Consider the following 20,613-nt stretch of genomic DNA (forward strand, 5'->3'; position numbering starts at 1 on the left):
TGGTAGCTAGTCCCACATTGTGAGTGTGCATAGCGCATCTGCCTGCAGGTGAAGTGCCTCTGGTTCAGATGCATGGCTGTTTTGCACTGTGCTCTCTCGGTGCTGTATGGCAGCGGATCACTGCAGCAGCATGGAGCCGTGAGGAAACAGCGCTGTGTTCCTGAAATCACACCGCTGCTGCTGTCGAGGAACTTTAGTTTGAGCGATTGTCTCTGCCCACATTTACTAATTTTACCTGTTGTAGACATTTGATGGTACATAATGGAAGTCGCTCCAGCGTTTCTGTGTCTGCTGCTGTGCAGTCTGCGCGTTTCTCTGGCGGCTGACTGGCAGGCGGTGGACCCTCATGTTACCCACCTCGGTGATGTAATCGACTACAAGGATCCCTGTAAAGCTGGTACAGTCAATTTTACCTCGTCTGCAAATATATTGATCCTATGCATTCCCTTTTGGTGTATGCAGTATTATGTTCTGTGTGTTGTTCCAATACACGTAGCCTCTATAGGCCATAAACACATTGAGCTCAGACATCTCAAAGTTAAATGTAGCTATTAATGATGTTGATGTAAATGTATAGAAAAATGTAGGATAACATTTAGGTATACAAATATTTAAATGCAAAAGAAAAAATCCTTCCATATATTGTCAGTAATGTATCAATGAGATAACAATTTAGTGTTAACCTGCATGAGTTGTTAGAGTAAAAGCACTAATTCCCACAATATAAGTAAAATAAATGTCATTTGAAGATGTTTGTATATAACTTACTCTTGACTTACAATCTAGATATTTTAAGGGTTGGTCTAAAGTAAAACAAGTAGCAATCTCTGAGACAAATCAGCCTAATGCAACAGCTATATTGTTCAAGTGTCTGGTAGTGTTGGAAGAACTAATGCCACAACATAAAAATACTCCATTACAAGGAAAAAGTCCTGTATTTAAAATAAATACGGTCTAATAAATAAATTGATTAGTTAGATGACTGAAAGGGCCCTTTTATATCATTTTATATGACAGTTTTAGTGAAAAACATTTCAACTTTGCTGAAGTTTCATCTGTGGCATAGCTTTATAGTTTACAGTATTGTAACAAAGCTTTCAGGTACATATAGTGGAAGAAAACGTAAGCTATTTGTCTCAATATTCGTGGAGAACAAGTATCTCATAAGTTAAAATGGAAGTACACAAGTGAAGTACCTCAGAGTTGTACTCGGGTGCAGTAATAGAGAAAATGTTTTTAGTGACATTGTGTTTAAAAAACAAGAAGAACTATTCAATAAAGCATACCATAACACTATTCAGAAATAGAGGTCAGGATGAGGTGTCTGATTTGATAAACCCGTCTTTAATACCATTGCAATTAGCTTTCTGTAGAGTTAAAGAATATGCAACTTTATTCCATTGTATAACAAGCCAAAAGATCACTTTGCTTATTAGCGGGCCCCCAGCTGGTTGTGGTCCCTTTTCACTTGTGACTTCTGAAACTTCCACAACACACCACTCTTCTTCTCCGAGGCAGTTGCCTGGAGACTGGGGGTCATTGAGGCCGTGCCAGCGCTGTCCTCGGCAGGACGCCGGTGAAATCCCTCTGGCTTCAGGGTATGGGGTGCACACTGCAGGGGTGACAGTCATTTACAGTCACCCTTTGCATGAGTGAATTCACTTCAAAAGGCCGACACAGGGCCTGCTATGTCTTTTCATTTGGACTTTCAAAGGTGGTTACATCACACAGCTAAATGAGGTATTTAATGGGAGCAACTTTTCTAAGCTTTTCTGCCCGACTAGTAAAACATGAGATACTGTTGTATGAAGGAGGTCATTATAATGGAAGCAAAATGTGAGGGAACCGAAAACATGGTCAGATGTGTGTGGGATTCCTCTAATTAGGTTTCACAATAGACACTTTGAAGCCTGGATTTAGTTGTGTGTTTGTCAGTAACTGAAAGCTAATTTGGACTTCAGTATTGGCTAGTGTGTTTGTAATGTTTTGTGTCTTGTGGTTCAACTTTGTGTTTTTGTCGCTGAAGTTGAAGGTTTTCCTGCTTTCAACCAAACTTAAGTCCAGACATGAATCATTCCTTCTTTTGGCTTGTTTGGTTTTTTACACTTGCTTGTTTTTTTTCTGCCAACCTGCAACTCTTTAACACGTTCACCTTTTTTTATCTTATGCTGTTATGCAAGAACACTTTTCCATACCTAGCATTTTTAGGCGTAGTAAAACATTAAGCCTGGGGCTGACGTTATAATGCTGTCACACCTGATATCTGGGACACGTACAAAAGATAAGAGTAATGTTTGGGGAATCCATGCTGCTAAACCAAACACACACAAAACAAACATTGTTCATGGAATGCTCTGTGGGTCATCCTGATTTACATGGTTGGTCACAAGTGATTCAATTTAGAAGAGTTTCCTCTAATCATAATTCGATTGGTAGAAAGTGATGTTGAGTCTTTGAAGGTGTGGAAGATGCAGTTCTTCATCTTATCAAGCCTGCAAAGCTCTTTGCTCCGATGTACAGTAAAGGACTTCACTCCTCACTTAATGAGTTGCTGGGTATAATTATGAAAACATATCTCTGCTTATTGACTAAGGCTTTTTACCACAACCTAGTTTTGTAACTTTGAGAAACACACAACTCTACAGACTTAATCTCAAGGCCATAAATGAATATATGAACCTCTTACAAGAGTTCTTTATGGTTGTTGTTTTGCCATTGGAGTACAAGTCCAGCAAAGTGTAGTCACAATGCTATGAGGTATTCAGTTCACATCTTCATTCTTTGAAATGACAGAGACAGTCCTCCAATATGTTTCAGTGTGTGTGCTCAGGAGGAGTGTTTGCTGATCAAACAGACATATGGAGTCAGTTTAGACCTCTTCTCAGGACAGAGATATCAGACACAGTAATGCATGCAGTGAGGTTTGGCTGCTTTTTGAAGCAAGAAAAAGAACTGAGAATCAGAGATGAGTTTTAAAAATATCCTTAGTCAGGTTCTGTCTGTGATGAAGAAATGATTAAACCCACCGCTCAAACCTTTGTTTGGATTTACTGAATGACACAGTGTGAGAAATAGGTAATTTTCTAAAGTTTAGTTTTCTCCACATTACTTAAAGATAACACTACTCCGAATTAAAGAAATAATATGATATTTGGGAAATATGCTTAGAGCTTAGATGGGAAAATCAATGTATCTGAGTGGTCATCTTTTTGCCCCAGCTGCCTTTTTGGGAGATATCGCCCTTGATGAAGATGACCTCCGCATGTTCAGAGCCCTCAGCAGTGATGGTGCAACGCCCACTGTCCAGACCAACAACACAGACTCAGGTATCAAATATCATTAATTTACTGACCTTTGAATTATTCTTATGACTGTTTGGGGTGTTCAAATAAAGGGATATACTCAATCCAGACTCATTTTCTGCACAGTTAACAGCTCCAGTGAGAGCATCAGGAGTAAGAGAGCCACAGACAGACAGAGTCTCCGTCGGAGGAGGAGAGCGGCCACATCCAGACCTGAGAGAGTGTGGCCGGACGGCATCATCCCGTATGTGATCAGTGGGAACTTCACAGGTGAGCTCTGGATTAAAACAGCAAAGCTTTCATAAATATTTACAGGAGAGTTGTCTGCTATACACAGTCAGCATGTGTTGGCTGCTCTCTGTGATTTTGACCTGGTGAGGCTGTCAAACTCTAATTCCTTTCAGGCAGTCAGAGAGCCATTTTCCGACAGGCCATGCGTCACTGGGAGAAACACACTTGTGTGACATTCACCGACAGGACGACTGAAGAAAGCTACATTGTTTTCACCTACCGACCCTGTGGGTGAGTTGGCTGCTCATTAACCATTCTTATATATACTTGGGTTTCTACTAACACGTGTACATGTTCTAAAGACACATTATTTGTCTCATAGAGTTTGTCCAAGTATCCCTGTATTCACGCTCATATGAAACATTACACTGTAGTTACTGTCACTGTAAGTTATTCTCCCTAAAAAGCCCAGTCTGCTCTGATTGACTTGCAAGAAAGGCACTGAAAATGTTTCATGAAGCTGTTGTCCCTTCTAAATCATTTAATTTGTTAAGATGCTATTTAGTTTTATTCAATAATTGATCAAGATGCTTGCATGTAGATAATGGCTCCATACTGAAGGACCTTGCTCATATGGCAGCCAAACATTCTGTTGTGTGTGTTTGAATGGCCCAATGAAAAAAGCCATATGATTGGTCAGTTGAAATTAGCCAATTGATCGGTCAAATAAAACGAGCCATTGGGCTGGTCATTTAAAACAAGGGATTTGATTGGCCCATTGGAACGATTCATTTGATTGGCCCATCTAGACATATATGAAGGCAATGGCAGCCTGGGAATGTTACATCCAAAAACATAAAATCTGAAAAACTTGTATTCTACAAAGGTCAACAAAAAAGTAAAGCTTCTAGTTATGATGTTCAGACACATGGGTGTATTGTCCTATGTTACACACATGCACCTCAGTGTTTGTTAAGGTGCTCTTTAGTTAAATAGTGTCGCCCCTGCAGGTGTTGCTCCTACGTGGGGAGGAGAGGTGCCGGCCCTCAGGCCATCTCTATAGGGAAGAACTGTGACAAGTTTGGCATCGTGGTGCATGAACTGGGTCACGTGATCGGCTTCTGGCACGAACACACACGTCCAGACCGGGACGAGCATGTCAGCATCATCAGAGACAACATCCAACCAGGTACTGACACTGGATAAAAAAGTGTAAAACATGCATATCCTCACTGACCCTCCAGATGTTTCTTCTTTCATTCACTCCACTGATGATGTGTTTATGAATAGGGCAGGAGTATAACTTCCTGAAGATGGAGCCGGGCGAGGTCGACTCGCTGGGGGAGGTTTACGACTTTGGCAGCATCATGCATTATGCAAAAAATACATTCTCCAGGTTGGCATTGTGAAACCTTTTTATGCTTTTCTTTCCCAAAGTGAGTTTTGTGGTACTACTATAATTTAATCACTTTATTTCTCAGATGTACTTTGATTCAGCTCTACCCTAGTTCACATAAACAGGCCATTAGTGATTCACTCTTACTACTACTATGCCTGTATATATTAACCGGCCACACACAGTGCACCAGGCCATCATCGCCAACACCTTTCTTCTTAGACTAAGTGATTTAGCTCCTTTATGTTCCTGGCATTTAGAGTTTTAATTTAATACCTTTTTCACTGAGTGTTCTGATTGGTTACTGTAGTTGTATGATATTTATTACAAGGTCTTGCTCATTTGACCTCCCCAGCTGCCCCTCATTTCATGCTGCATTATCAGCGGAGCTCCTACACTGACCAAGTGTTGTTCCCCTCATTCAGCTCTGCTAAACAAGCTTCATAGGGAACCTCAGGGGATTTGATCTTTTATTGTCACAGAAATGGTTTCACACTAGTCTCCTTTTCATTTCTGTCTCGTGCATGTTGTTGCCCCGTTGCTTTTCTCTGTGCTTTTGGTTTTTTACCTCCAATCGCCGCTTCGCTGGTGTGGGTCATGGAGGCGAGCCAAGGTAAATAAAGGCCTGGCAGTTCAGGCTTTGTTGAACAATTTGGGCTGGAGTGGCCTTTTTCTCTGGCATTCAGCAGCGGGCTCCACTGAGCCGGCTGGCACCGCCGAAAGGCCCCTTTCAGAGTGCTCTGTTTGCACATGCCTGTCATTCATGGGTGCATCTCCATGGGAACTGTGCAACAGTGACCTCCAAACCCAGAGAGATAATCACAATCAATAAAGTATCAAGGTGTTGAACAGGAGTCAGATTCCGTTATAAAAGTCTCTGTGTGAACTTTTGAACAACATATTTTGCTGTACCTCCTCATCTGCAGACTTTTGAATTATTAGATTTCCATTTCTTTGAGAATTAACTGCTTGTGATCTGTCTGATACAGAGGCATATTTTTAGACACCATCTTGCCTCGATATGACGTCAATGGAGTCCGGCCACCTATTGGACAGAGGACCCAGCTTAGCAAAGGGGACATTGAACAGGCCCGCAAACTCTACAAGTGTGCAAGTAAGTAGTGCATGTGCAGATAACATCCTGACCCAAATGATTAATTTTATCATTATTATTTACCAATCCAATTAGATAGCAAACACCATGACTGAATATGCACTAAAGCTAAGGGAACCAGCTTCTTTATTCTTTATTCTGGGACATTAAAGTTATTTCTGACTGTAATAAAACCATGTGTATGTTATGGTGTGTGCTTGTTAAAGGATGTGGGGACAGCCTGCAGGAGAGCTCTGGAAACTTTTCTTCTCCGGGTTTTCCCAACGGTTACTCAGCGTACGCTCACTGTGTGTGGAGGATTTCTGTCACTCCAGGAGAGAAGGTGAGTAATGACAAACAACAAGTAATTCATTTAGGGCTAGACAAATCACCAGATTTATCCAGTTACTGACTGTGTTACTCATATCAAAACATTCAATACATTAACTCTCCCAGTCCCAAATACAATTCTCTACAGACTCTTTAGCTGTAATTAAATATTGCAAAAATGCCAGCAGTGATATGGTGTACAGATCAGTTTGAAAAAAATCGGTCCATTTATTTAAGTACTTTTCAAGGTCAAATTGACAATTAATCATGATATACTCTAGATCAATTGGCAGGTACATTATTCAGTTTATCTTTATAAGATGTACTTACTTTTATTAATACTACTTAATGATTAACTTTTGAAACCATAAATAAGAATGAACACTTCATTGAAATGAATCAGTGACCACTGCTAGCTCAGTGTCACATGTTTCAAACCTACAGTAGTAGTAACAACAAGAGGAAGATATTTGGTGAATCTTGTGACTCTTGACATATCATTTATTTTGTCACAAACTTCCCTCCATGTGTCTTCTTCTGTCTCTTAGATTGTTCTGAATTTTACTTCCATGGACCTCTTCAGGAGTCACTTGTGTTGGTACGACCATGTGGAGGTCCGGGACGGGTTCCGGAGGAAAGCTCCTCTGAAAGGTCTGTAACTTTGACTTAAACCTCGCCTCCCTCTCATGCATAAACCTCAAGTCATTCCTGTGTCATAAACTCATTTCCAAGCTCTGTGAAGTATCATTTCTTCATGGTCTTTTGCAGGCCGTTTTTGTGGAGACACACTTCCAGAGCAGATCATCTCCACCGACAGTCAACTGTGGATTGAGTTCAGAAGCAGCAGCAGCTGGTTGGGAAAAGGCTTTACAGCAGTCTATGAAGGTACAACATTGACAATATCGTACGCTTTTATTTAGCACTTTTTTCCCCCTGACTGTAGAAATATAGAAAGCTTATCCCTGGTTGAAACAAATCACTTCTCACCTCCTGTGCAGCCATCTGTGGGGGAGAGGTGAAGCGGGACAGCGGCCAGATCCAGTCTCCCAATTATCCCGATGACTACCAGTCCAACAAAATGTGTGTGTGGAAAATCACAGTAGCAGAGGGTTTCAACGTTGGCCTCTCCTTTCAGTCATTTGAGGTAAAATCACTTTTCAAGGCATTATGAATAGGAGAAAATGCAAGAATGCTTCACCAACCTCAGATTCACCACGTTTTCTTAGCTCTTACTTTTGTTTTTCGACTTTGAAAGGCGAGTAAGGCCTCATCTGCTGTAACATCTCTTTGCAAACATCACTGGCCTTGCTTCCCCTGCAGATTGAGAAACATGACAGCTGTGCCTACGACTTTGTGGAGGTGAGAGACGGCGGCTCAGACAGCAGCCCACTGCTCGGACGTTTCTGCGGCTACGACAAACCAGACGACATGAAAAGCAGCTCCAACCAGCTCTGGCTGAAGTTTGTGTCCGACGGCTCGGTCAACAAAGCCGGGTTTGCAGGCAACTTTTTTAAAGGTCAGAAAGTCATTACAGTAACAAACAGCCAGGATTGAAGAGGGCGTCTGGTTTTATTTTGACGTTTTTTCCAATTTCCAGAGATGGACGAGTGCTCCAGACCCGACCACGGTCACTGTGAGCAGCGCTGCCTGAACACGCTGGGCAGCTACAGATGTGCCTGTGATCCAGGGTATGAGCTGGCAGCGGACAGACGCAGCTGTGAGAGTGAGTGTAGACGCGACTCCACACACTGAGCCTGCATACTGCTTCAGTCACACCTGTACCCTGATTGTAGAGATCTTCTCTCAATGCAACACATATCCAATGTCTCTGAGAAGACAATCAAGTGGAAGCATTGCTGGGTCTTCAGGTATATTTTGCTTATTCTATGTTGTGAAGATCTCAATGCATTGGTGGAATATGGTCTCAGAAATGTTTAAAGGGGGCATGCAATTGATGTGTTTTTGAGACCATATTGCAATGAGCCATTCACAAGATGGAATACATACAGTATCAACTGCACCATTTTAAAACAGGGTGTTGTACTTAATGTGAAAGTTTTAAATCACGGTTAAATTGAGAAGATCAATATTGCTCCCCTTTTATTTATTTCCATTAAATAGATATAGATAGATAGGTACTTCATTGATCACAAATTGGCAAATGGTGTTGTGGCAGCAGCACGGTTTACAGGCATTACAATCTTTAATGGTGGAAGAAAGTATAAACATGATCAAATGAACATGACATGAACCACAAGAATACTCAATATAAAACGTTCTAGATAATTTAGACTGTATATTACAGTAGCAGGACACATATGATAGTATATAAATTACAGTTGTGTAACTAATTAAGATTATTATTAAGACTAGAAACAGGGGGGGAAACTAGCCTGGCTCTGTCTAAATGTAATAAAATCAAACCTTTCGAAAACCTGTTTCCAGTCTTTGGTTTTTAACTAATCTAACTTCCTGGGGGTATGGACTTTTTCTTTACTAGGTTAATTCATCTTCTACAGCTGTCGTATTTCCAATCAATAGGCTATGACCTTCTTCTACCACCAGAGGGCAGTACTACCTCACTGCATTTCTTGAGCCTTCAGCACAATGTGGTGCATTTCTTGATTAAAAAAGTGATTGCGTAATCTTTAGTGACTACTCTTCTTCCAGTATCACTCATTCATATTACATAAATGATCCTGGTTGTAATCTAAGATTTTGTTATCAAGAGCTTGTTAGCTACGGGGGTAACATGTCCTGCAATTAAATGCAAGAATTCTGACATTAGCACAAATCTAATTAATGTGTCTGTGTGTTCTCCCACCAGCAGCTGCCTGTGGCGGGTTCATCACCAAGCTGAACGGCTCCCTCACCACCCCCGGCTGGCCCAAAGAATACCCCCCCAACAAGAACTGTGTGTGGCAGCTGGTGGCGCCCATTCAGTACCGCATCACTCTGGTGTTCGATGTGTTCGAGGCCGAGGGGAATGATGTAAGTTCATGACTGTAATACATCTCTCTGCAGACTTTTTATCAGATAGTCTACTATTATCATGATCATTTCACAGGCCAATTCTGTGTCCTCTGTAGTAAAAGTGTCCAGTGTTTACCACCAGGTGTGTAAGTATGACTATGTGGAGGTGCGCAGTGGGTTGAGTTCGGACTCCGAGCTTCATGGGAAGTTCTGTGGAGCGGAAAAACCCGAGGTGATCACCTCCCAACAAAACAACATGAGGATCGAGTTCAAGTCTGACAACACCGTCTCCAAGAGGGGCTTCAAGGCCCACTTCTTCTCTGGTAAGTAATGAGGGAACTTTACAGGAAGTGCTGAGGAAGGAAACACTGAGGAAGTATTACATAATGCCAAAGGCCTGCTACTGTAGGAAACATCACTGCACTCCAGAGGTGGGAGAAGTACTCTAGATCTTGTAATTGAGTGAAAATATAAGTAGTGTAGTGTAGGAACACTAAACATTTTTTAAAAAAGTTAAAGTCCTGCATTCAAAATGTCACTCAAGTAAAAGTACAAAAGTATTGGCATCTAAATATACTTAAAGTACCAAAAGTAAAAGTACTTATTATGTAGATTGGTCCATTGAGTATAATTATTGTCGATGCATTAAAGTGTTATCAAAGCTGGTAAAGGTGCAGCTATCTACATCTGTAAAGTAACTAAAGGTACAACATAAATGTAGTGGAATAAAAGTACATGAGTTACCTCTGAATTGTAGTAGGGTAGAAGTACAAAGTAGCAAACAATTGAAATACTCAAGTAAAGTACAAGTATCTCAAAATTGTAATTAAGTACTTGGGTAAATCTACTTTGTTACTTTACACCTCTGCTGCACTCCAAAAACAATGAAGCAGCTGTCTTCACTTTCTGATGCTAGACTGGAGGCAGGGATGTTGGACTTGTTTGTTCAAATGTAATTTCATTTTGCACAATTCAATCATTTAAAAGCATGCCTGGAGTTTAAAGTCAATTTCACATTCAGAATCACAGTTTGCATTATTCACATAATTAAGACTAATGTTTGTGTATTTCTCTGATAGTATTTTATTTTATTATCTAATATAAAATAATTGTGTAGAAAATTTCATTGCAAAAATGCTATAAATATGTTAAAAGTGCTGCATGCAACAACAGCTGAAATACATCCACCTAAACAGACCACCATTTATAATAATAATGGCTATAGAATTAATTATATTTTTTCTCTAATTAATGTCCCAACTGAATGCTCTTTTTTGTAATAAAAAATATGTTGATAGCTCGTCTTAATATCCACATAATAACATCTTATTAATGTTTTTATGTTGCGAATGACCAGCTAAAATGTATGAAATGGATACACCACATCCACATTAGTGTACGTATAGGCCTATATCTTGAACCTCAAGCTGTTGATGTATTTCACAATGTATGCATTTGGTTCTTTGGACTGGAAGAGCTGAGCTTTTTAAAAACACTTACATAAAACTCTTAGACAAGAGAGTTTTGCTGAGAGCGTACAGTACTGCACATTCTCCCTCGTTCAGTAACACAGGGAGCCTTTGTGTCTGCACTGAAGCGGCACATCTTGACCCAAAACTCAATATGTGGTGAACTTGTTCTGCAGTCTGCTGTGGCAGAAGTGCTGTGCAAAGGAATTTTGAAAAGCAAATTCTTTAAACATTTCAACAGATATAGACGAGTGCTCCAAAGAAAACGGAGGCTGCCAGCACGAGTGTGTGAACACCTTCGGGAGCTACAGCTGCCAGTGCCGCAGCGGCTTCATGCTGCACGACAACCAGCACGACTGCAAGGAAGGTACAGTGGCTGTTTCTGCTGCATACTCACATGTCTTATTGGAAGGGTCAGTGCACACAAATTACAGAAAGACTGGAAAAAAAATCGTATTTAAGCAGAGATGGCAAAAGTACACACATCCTTTACTCAAATAGAAGTAATACTCGTGTTTAAAAATACTCTGGTAGAAGTACTGACTAAACTTCTTTACTCAAGTAAAAGTAAAGAAGTATGGGCTTCGAAATGTACTTAAGTAAAAAGTACCCATAACTAGCAGCTGTTTTAAAGAGTACCTGACCTCCCTTTATATTAATAGAACAATAATGTCATTGTTAGCCAATGAATGTTTCCATGCTGAACAACGGCAACATGACAACGTTTTCATTGGTCCCCCAGGAAATGATGGATACACGGATCGTGTTCAAATAAATAGGCACACAATGACTCTAAATAATAATGATCACGCCACCAAACACAGATTAAAACTAAACTAACAAACCTGTTTTGAAAATGTAAGAAGTAAAAGTAAAATGTCGTCAGAAAAATAAGTAGTGGCGTAAAGTACTGATACCAGAAAAATGTATTTGTACTCCACTACTTCCACCCTCTGTATTTAAGTGTTTGTTTTTCACCTTTTATTTAATCTCCCCTTGAAAATGAGCTGACACAAGCTCGGTGTTCTACTTTGTAACTTTGATATATCTTATTTACATGTTGTTTCTTCTGTCTGGACAGTTTTCTTATGAACTGCCTATTGTTATTACTTTTGATGGATGCCTATTCTTAGGAAAAGACCCCAGAGGACACTTGTGGTGAAAGGGGGAAATGATGTGACCACTCAGTGATGCAGCTTCCATTGTTTTGCTTTTCAGCGGGCTGTGATAACGCTGTGAGCACGGTGTCCGGCACAATGAGCAGCCCCAACTGGCCCGATAAGTATCCCAACAAGAAGGCCTGCACCTGGTCTCTGTCCACAACCCCGGGCCATCGGATCAAACTGGTATGTCGAAGGGTCTTTTGTCACAACCCAACTTGAAAAGAAAGATATTCATACCTTTTTATCACCACAGGTTTTCAACGAGATTGACATGGAGGCTCATCTGGAGTGTGCTTACGACCACCTGGAGATCTACGACGGGCAGGACGCTCGTGCACAAAGTCTAGGACGATTCTGCGGCACCAAAAAGCCTTCTCCAGTCATGTCCAGTGGAAACAAAATGTTCCTGAGTTTTTTCTCAGACAACTCCGTGCAGAAGAGAGGCTTTGAGGCTTCATACAGAGCAGGTGGGCAAAGCAATTTTCTACGCCCCAAAAAGTCTGGAAAATGGCCCTTTGGAGAAAGAATAGAATACAAAAAAAGTGATGTTTCAACTATGTTTGTCCCGCTATGTTTAGAAAAGTTGCATTCTTTCCTCACTTTTACAAGATCCTCTGTGTGACCCTCTAATTTTGTGGTTGTGAATTCCCAGAATGTGGAGGAAGCCTGAAAGCCGAGGTCAAGACAAAAGATCTGTACTCCCATGCACAGTTTGGAGATAACAACTACCCGAGCGGCTCAGACTGTCTGTGGGTGGTCTCAGCTGAGAAGGGATACGGAGTGGAGATCATCTTCCAAGTGTTTGAGATCGAGGAGGAGGTGGACTGCGGGTATGATTACGTGGAGCTGTATGACGGCGCTGACATCAAGTCTCCCAGGCTGGGACGATATTGTGGATCTGGGGTAAGGCTAAAATACCAGTTTAGAGTTTTAAAAACTGTTTAAATTACTCTTCAAATACCCTTTTTCTTCCCCTCAGGCCCCAGAGGAAGTGTACTCAGCGGGAGATGCCATAGTTTTAAAGTTTCACTCAGATGACAGCATCAATAAAAAAGGCTTTCATGTTCGCTACACAAGCACAAAGTTCCAGGACACGTTACACGCAAGCAAGTGACTCTCTACCCCAAAACTAAATGTGGAGACTTCACCCCTAACTTTTGGTCGGACACACCCATCTCCAGGCATGGAGTGGATGCATGGATTGATACCACAAACACCAACCCGCATACTTTTACACTCACATCTGTTAGACTGGGAGAAGCCGTGCAGACAAATTGCATCTTCCATAGCTCTTTAGGATGAGAGGCGAGGATTAGCTTGCAGTGATTATTTCGAGTAAATTCAGCGACTGCAACGCCTGTAATGAGCTGATTAAGTCATAGCACTGTGTTGAAGATATACAATGTATATATTGTGATATAGCTTACTGTCTTAATTCTAATGAATGTAATGCACTTTGTTGTTTTACAAAATAATAATGATGTAGTATGGAGAAAAAAATTATGTAATCTGAGTTTTTCTTCCCAAAATATGAATTGTTTGGTTATTTTATATTTTGTCTGACTTGCATTTGATATTGAATTTTCATTTCATTCATTACATTAATTACAGATTCGATTAGCGCCACATAATTCAATCTATCCAATATTCCCTTTACATCTCTGACTACGTTCTCATCAGTAAAACAAATGTATACTGACTTTGAACAGCAACTTAATGCATAATACCTTGATTTATTTTTTAACTCACTTTAGTCGTTTAGAAGTGTAATGTGGGCGTATAAGTACAGAGACACCAATTCAAGGAATTGAGGAAGCGAGGATGTACAAACTGAAATATGAGCCCTGAGCCTTTAATTTAGACCGATAGGGCTCCAACACCAACATAATGTAATCAAATGGCAAGGATTATCTATTTACTTTTTAATTTGGAATAAGTACTTTGGAAAGAAGTTGGAAGACATTTTTTAAACTTTTATTAACATTTTCATTTAGTGTTATATTGGTTGCCAACATGTATCAGCCATTGAGTCAGCCAACAGTCAAGACATCTATCAAAACAAGTACAACATATCCACACTTAAAACCATTTGTTCACATTATAAAAAACGTATTAAACCCCTAATTATCTTAAATACGCTTTTACAAATGTTTTGTCGTTGTTCTGCTGCTAGTTCGAATAAGAAAACATTCCCAATGTCCCTTAATGCACCAAAAAAAAACTAACAATAAATGATATAGCACCTGATTAACTAAAAATGTACTGTATCAACATATCCATAAAACTACATTATAGAGTGGTACATATATGTGTATCATGAACAACAAAAGATTATTGAATGATTAAAATAATAATGAACCAGACAGTTTCACATTCTTCACTGAAGCACAGCTCCTCTGAAGTGAAACGTGTGGCAGTAGATCCAGTCTAGAAAATGAACAATGTGAACTTAAAAGTTCCCTGTGGAGCTGCTGTCCTCTAGAAGTGTTGTTTTCCAATTTTGTATGAATGCACACACAGTCCTTCAATTAGTGTCACATTGTACCAATGATCAACAGGTGGCAGTCACACTCAAAGGTAAGCTGCAATATGCCAACAAACACAGGCAAGAAGAAGGCTGAAGGCTAGCTAGTAGCTAACAGATGCAAACACATTTGGGATGAAAATCAGCATTGCAAATGTTTGTGAGGAAGAGGATCTCCACAGGGCCCTATCTGTTTCTGTTGTTGAGATGTATCTAATGTAATCTAACTTAACAATTCTCCACTTCTCTACATAGTAAAAGTCATTGTTCCATGTTTGTTTATCAACTTTTTAAAATCTTTTTCAGTTGCACATTTATCACAGTTTCTTAAATCTTAGGTAGGAACACTTTGAGAGGCTCATTCTCATGCACTTTATCCAGGAAGCCGAGGTTGAAGTAGGGGAACAGGGTCTCGGTGAAGGTCTCCCTGAAGGTGTACAGGTGTGCCATGCACTCTGCGTTGTAGAAGGACACCAGGCCCCTCTTGTAGTCCAGATACACCCCGATCCTGACCAGGGGCTCCTCCAGGGACAGGACGGTGGGGGGGGAAGTGCCGGCCATGTACTGTATCCCATAAGACAGGGAGAGGGTCCAGAAGCCGTTGGCAGGGAGGGCTTTGATGACCCCCTTCCTGGGCACCGACTCCCGGGCCACCCCCACCGTCCACACGGTGCTGCTGTAGACTTCGATCTCCCAGTAGTGGCGCCCGTGGGTAAAGCCCTGGCTCCCCAGCAGCGACAAGGCAGCGTTGAACCGTGAGGGGTTGTCCTGCACCGTGAGGTTAAAGGTCTGGTAGCGCACACAGGTGAGGGAGGAGGTCAGGCTGAGCCAAGGGTTGGCCGTGCTGGAGTTAAAGGTGATGGCCGCTGGAACTTAAAACAGGACAAATAACAAAAGCGTTAAAAGATCAGTGGGCTCCTATGCAGGCTATTGCTGCTAGTTTACATTTTGCATTGAAAAATGGGGCCAAAATGATACCAGAGGGACATTTCCCCCCAAATAGGATTTGTTGTATATCCACTCCCACTGTGTCACTTTGAAATCTTAAAGAATACTGCATGCCTCCAGAGTGAAGGGAAAAGCCAAGCCTTCCTAAACATTTCCAAAAGTCTTGATGAATTTAAGTAAATGGGATCTAGTTTTAACACAAACTCACACAACTCGTGCAATTTAATCCAAGTCTAATTCATCCAATGATATGATCGCTTTTTTTTTTAGACATGCATTTTAACTAAAACCTTACTATTGAACACTTTTGGTAAAGTTCAGTGTTTAGGAGCATACTGTTCGACTGTATACATGAGACTTTGATTAAACTGCGAGTTTGATTGTGAGAAAATGTATGTTTAGTTATAGATCTACATTTTCTTCAATTCATCAATAGTTTTCTCAGTTATTTGTTAATTGTTCACACTGGAGATGTGACAAGAAGGTTTCTTCAAGAATTCATGGTACCACGGCGTGAGTAATAGATATAAAAATGCTCATTTTCATGTATTCCTTTAGTACCTGGATAAAGGCTTCCTTTCATGGATTTCCACACTCTGTACTGGAGGGGCCCCGCAAAACGACCCTCACACAGACTGGGCCGTGTGAATGTTGGTTTTTCAAACTTCAGTGAAGGCCTTCCAACATAAGCAAAAAGTCAGAACAGTGAAGACGGAGATAAAAACAAAATCTATGCAGAATAAAACATGTAGACGCTTCTCTCACTCACCTCTGGAGCAGGGCTTTGATGCTCTGAATCGAGACACAGGAATAAACACAAGACAGACACAAACTGTGATTAGTATCTGAGAAGCAGAAAGCTTTTTCCACATTACATCAATGCCTGAGCTCACGCTATCCCACCCTGTGGGATCTCCCTGTGGCCGGGGAAAGTCCCGCTGTATGGCCCCGTGCCTGAGCTAAACTCCTTATCCTCCAGATCAACAAGTGAGATCACGGTCTACATCCTGTCTCCACTCTGTGCAAGTCTTTTGTTACAAGAGAAGTAGCAGCTGTGTTAACATTTATACCAGTATGTATGTACGATAGTCTTCAAAAATAATGCAAAGTGACATGATCAACATGTTTATGGCCTTTTTAATAATAGTGTTCAAACTTACACAGGAAAGCCAGAATGGTCACACCCTGCTCAGTTAAGTGTTTAAATGTTGATGTTGGAGCCATTGAGGCACCGAAATACAGCCCAGATCATGAAAATGAACTTTTACCCCATATTACTGTTTCATAGCATACAAATGAGTCTGGAAACCAATGGATTTAAAATCATGAGCTCAGCATTTCTTGCTCTAATTACCCCCAGAGCTGACTCATCATGCTGTTTATCATTTCCAGATGGATTGTTTTGAACGTGTATGAGGTTGGTTTCAGCGGATCTTACCCGCAGCAGGGTGAAGGCATCCTGCTCCCTCAGCTTGTCCTCGATCTCGTGGAGGGCCCCCTGCAGACGGGAGATCTCCACACAGAGCAGCGCCTTGTGCTCGTCCAGGCGGATCAGCTCCCTGCGCTCCTCCGTCTTCAGCTTCACCTGCAGCAGCTTCTCCTCCTGGTACAGGAACTGGTGCAGGTCGCTGAACTGGGCCTCGATGCGCTGCTTCAGGTCAGCCGTGTGGTCCTGGTTCATGGATAATGTCAGTAGGAGCATACAGTGTTTTCACAAAGATGACATTTTGTTATTAGCTGCTACAATCTATGTTATTAGACAGATTGCTTTCTGGCAAAAAGCCGATTTTAAAGGTCCCCTATTATTCTCTTTTTCAACAATATATTATAGGTCTCAGATATACACAAAACATGTCTCAGAAGTGTTTGGCTCCAAACACCAAACAGATCATTGTAGCATCCCATAATCCCCTCTGTTTCAGCCCTGTTTCAAAAGTGCTGATTCTCTGTCTGTTACTTTAGATGAAAATAAGGAGCCACTCCCCACGCCCCTCTGAGAGATATTTGGTTACAAAGAACACAATGGTGCTCTAGGAGGAGATTCAGGTGATAAGGTGGGGGGGGGGTTACCTTGGTTGGTGATTGGCTAATGGTTACACAAGCCAAAAAACGTTATGACATCACAAAGTGGCCAAAATCTGATCAGCTCATTTTCAGACAGGTTTTTATATAAATGGATCAGGACAAAAAGAGAGTGGGTCAATTTTCCTGAAACGTTCAGAGTCTCTTTACACAGAGGGGACACATGTTTATGAAACACATGAAAAAGTGAATTTTGCATAATAGGTGACCCTTAAGAGATTAAATAGGTCAAAGTGGATATTTTAGTCCAGTAATGATTGTATTGTGTGCTTTGTGGCATCTATGTGTTTTTTGGAAGTGTTTCCTCTCACCTTCAGCTTTGTAACCTCGTCCTCTACCTCTCTGTCACACTGCAGCGCCGTGTTGAGCTCCACCTTCAGTGAGTCCATGGAGCTGTTTAGAGACGCCTGACAGGACAGAGACACAACATCACTGCACACTGACCCGCATCTCCCTTCAAGTACAATGTCCCCCTATGTATAGTTGATCTGAAGCAAAAAACTAGATAAGAACAGATTAAGAACTCATATACCTATATATAAAACTATATGCAATGTTGCATTTAAGGTATTTGCTCACGTACACTGTAACCAAACAGCCACAGCAGTGATTTACCTGAAATAAACTCCTGATATGCTGAATAATGTGCACTTGCTTCCTAAAAAAACGATCTTTTGGAAACTAAATCAAAGTCAGTGTGTAGAGAAGAAAGAAGAAGAAGAAATTGACACTATTACAGACTGAAGACCACATGTATTGTATTATGCACTAAGAAAAATATGCAAACAGCCTGACTTGCAGCAACATGTGTAACAGAGAACTTGTGAGATCTTGATTTTAGAGGGTACTAAAATCAATAAATGTGTATTTTGGATATTTTCCTTCAAACAGTGCATTATGAAAGCACGAAAAGCCCAAACAATCAATATTGATCAGTGTATTAAAACAATATATTTTCTCCTGTTGGCTGAACTCACCCTGTACTTCTGCTCGGCCTCCTGCACACACACCATGGTGTGGTTCCTGTGCTCCTGGGAGACCCCACACACCAGACACACCAGCTCCTGGTCCTCCTCACAGTAAAGCTTCAGCTCCTCTCTGTGTCTGCTGCAGTGGGGTACCGGAGCCGGAGCAGGGACCCTCTCCACCCCCCTGACCTCCGCCAGGCGGGGTTCGCTCCCGCTCTCCTCCAGACCCTGGCAGTAGCTCTCCACGATGTTGGCCACGATGCGGTTGGGCCTGTAGCTCTGCCCGGGGAACAGCTTCCTGCACTGGGGGCAGGAGCCGGTCCCTCCATGAAGGGGGACCCGGGGCCCGGTCCAGTAGCCCTCGATGCAGCCCTGGCAGAAGGTGTGATCACAGGGCAGGGACACCGGCTGCTTGAAGAGATCCAAGCAGATGGAGCAGGTGAGATCTCTGCTGATTCTGTGTGCTGAGCTTTTGGTGACTTTCCCAGCGAGGGGAGGCTGCCGCAGCTTTTCCATCGCTGCAGGGAAGTCTCCTTCCTTTGGTTTCCAACTTTTCTTCTCTGGCTTTAACCCCTGGTTGAGTTTCTCCAAGTTCTGCAGATAAACTGTCTGGATTTTCTTCACGTCTTTCGGATTCTTGCTCATTCCCTTGCCTTGGTTGTTTTCCTTTGTTCTGACGGTACAGCTGGACCTCCACGTCCTTCCTCTCCTGCAGAGTGCTGCTGCTCTGCTTGGCCTCCAGTCTTCCTGTTGAATGTGGGGGAAATGAAGTGGGTGGTGCAGCAGCAGCCACAGCCTCTCACATCCTCAGCAGATAGTGAGGGAATCTCAACAGGCCCCCCTTTTCCCTCCAGAATGACGTCACGTCTTAGTCAGGACACCAAGGCGGACTATGGATATTCTATCCTTGGCATGTTTGTATAGTGAAGCCTGCTCAGTAAGTGCAAGAAAGTCCTGAAAGTTCACTAAACTCTTAATCCTTTGTAAAGTAACTGCAGAAAAATGTAAATCCTTACGGGAGCCTGCGTGTGTGTGTCCATGCCTGAGTGTGTTTGAGACTGAGAAGTACATTTGTAAGCACCAACAGATTTCCTGCTTCTTTTTTATAGCAACACTCTGAAGTAATAACTCCCGGTAAGTAATCATCGTCGCTGAAGGGTAAACAAGATCATAAAGAGATTTACAAAGAGAAAGAAAGCATCCTGCAGGCAGAAAACTCCACCATGGGCAAATACAAAGATTGCATGAATCATGTCAGTTTCCCCCCGCCCCTCCAGTCATTATCACGCATATTTACAGCTCGGTCCCTGAGGGCTGGAACATCTGTCCAGTTCATTCGAGTTTGTTTAACACACACTAGCTGACAGTTTTTTGTGACTCGCAGGGAAGAAAAAGAGCTCTGAGACACGTCAGCATGTTTAAATATTACAGGGTGTTACATCACACAGTGTTTCTGGGAAGTCAGTACAAAGGTCAGGACAGTGAAGCGAGGATTATGTTCATTTAAATATGCATGTCTATTTGTCTGTCTGAGCTAGAAAGAGAGAAAAAGAGGGAACAAACAAATAGGGCGCATTTCTTATCTTATCTGGTACATTCAGTATTTTGAGTCTCTTGTAAAAACTTGTATCCTTGAAATCCCTGAGACAGCAAGCAGATCAGCAGCCAAAATGATGCGCTATGGACAATTGTGACACCTGGTGTTCAAACTGAAACGAAACAGATGAATTATTATACAGTACATTACAGTATCGTGTAAAAGTGATTCAAATCCTGCACCTAATTACAAAACGACAGTAGAGCAGGTCGACATTTAATAAGTTAAGATTGATATCCAGTAGCTGAGGCGCTGTAGTTTAGAAAGCAGGGAGAAAACAGATGAGTGAACACGAGGTAAATAATGTTAAGCACGTAAGCGACAAGCGTGATATAATCTGTCTGCATTTTTTTATATCATTCCCCAACCAAGAACCCTCACTGCTCTGTTTCACACAGACTTACAGTACAACGATGGTGACCAGGCTGATAGTGACGAGGAGATGATGAAGCTGTGTGTGAGTTCATCTCTGGAGAGAGTGACCGCAGTGAATAACTCTCCCCTGCCTCTTCCCCCTGTGATTTAGTGGATCACCAG

The 20,613-nt window shown here is 41.7% G+C and overlaps 2 protein-coding genes across 3 annotated transcripts; one reads left to right on the top strand and one right to left on the bottom strand.

The window, feature by feature from the left end:
• The first annotated feature begins 150 nt into the window (after positions 1-150).
• On the top strand, positions 151-13,830 carry LOC117476299 (bone morphogenetic protein 1-like). 2 transcript variants are annotated; one of them, XM_034122709.1, is made up of 20 exons: positions 151-397; positions 3,219-3,326; positions 3,429-3,572; positions 3,707-3,824; positions 4,544-4,722; positions 4,824-4,929; positions 5,919-6,043; positions 6,250-6,365; positions 6,901-7,003; positions 7,121-7,237; positions 7,351-7,496; positions 7,673-7,868; positions 7,950-8,075; positions 9,180-9,343; positions 9,468-9,648; positions 11,036-11,161; positions 12,013-12,140; positions 12,211-12,424; positions 12,610-12,860; positions 12,937-13,830. In XM_034122709.1, the coding sequence occupies exons 1-20, from the start codon at positions 262-264 to the stop codon at positions 13,069-13,071; spliced, it is 2,919 nt and encodes a 972-aa protein (XP_033978600.1). In that variant the 5' UTR covers positions 151-261; the 3' UTR covers positions 13,072-13,830. The 2 variants fall into 2 exon arrangements, with proteins under 2 accessions (XP_033978600.1, XP_033978601.1); XM_034122710.1 differs by having other exon boundaries at positions 9,183-9,343.
• A 79-nt stretch (positions 13,831-13,909) lies between these two features.
• Positions 13,910-19,500, bottom strand: trim69 (tripartite motif containing 69). Its single transcript, XM_034122712.1, has 6 exons — positions 18,489-19,500; positions 17,823-17,918; positions 16,868-17,101; positions 16,199-16,221; positions 15,991-16,106; positions 13,910-15,353 (listed from the first exon to the last, which is right to left on the bottom strand). The coding sequence occupies exons 1-6, from the start codon at positions 19,122-19,124 to the stop codon at positions 14,809-14,811; spliced, it is 1,650 nt and encodes a 549-aa protein (XP_033978603.1). The 5' UTR covers positions 19,125-19,500; the 3' UTR covers positions 13,910-14,808.
• Between the last annotated feature and the right edge of the window lie 1,113 nt (positions 19,501-20,613).

This window comes from Trematomus bernacchii, unplaced genomic scaffold (genome assembly GCF_902827165.1).
Source record: "Trematomus bernacchii unplaced genomic scaffold, fTreBer1.1, whole genome shotgun sequence".
Classification (NCBI taxonomy): domain Eukaryota; kingdom Metazoa; phylum Chordata; class Actinopteri; order Perciformes; family Nototheniidae; genus Trematomus; species Trematomus bernacchii.

Excerpts from the sequence above, each read along its gene's own strand:
- LOC117476299 (XM_034122709.1), top strand. The coding sequence starts at position 262 with ATGGAAGTCGCTCCAGCGTTTCTGTGTCTGCTGCTGTGCAGTCTGCGC. Across the intron at positions 7,238-7,350 it reads CTTTACAGCAGTCTATGAAG|CCATCTGTGGGGGAGAGGTG; the intron begins GTACAACATTGA and ends CCTCCTGTGCAG. Across the intron at positions 7,869-7,949 it reads TGCAGGCAACTTTTTTAAAG|AGATGGACGAGTGCTCCAGA; the intron begins GTCAGAAAGTCA and ends TCCAATTTCCAG.
- trim69 (XM_034122712.1), bottom strand. The coding sequence starts at position 19,124 with ATGAGCAAGAATCCGAAAGACGTGAAGAAAATCCAGACAGTTTATCTG. Across the intron at positions 17,102-17,822 it reads ACGAGGTTACAAAGCTGAAG|GACCACACGGCTGACCTGAA; the intron begins GTGAGAGGAAAC and ends TCCATGAACCAG. Across the intron at positions 15,354-15,990 it reads GAAAGGAAGCCTTTATCCAG|TTCCAGCGGCCATCACCTTT; the intron begins GTACTAAAGGAA and ends TCCTGTTTTAAG.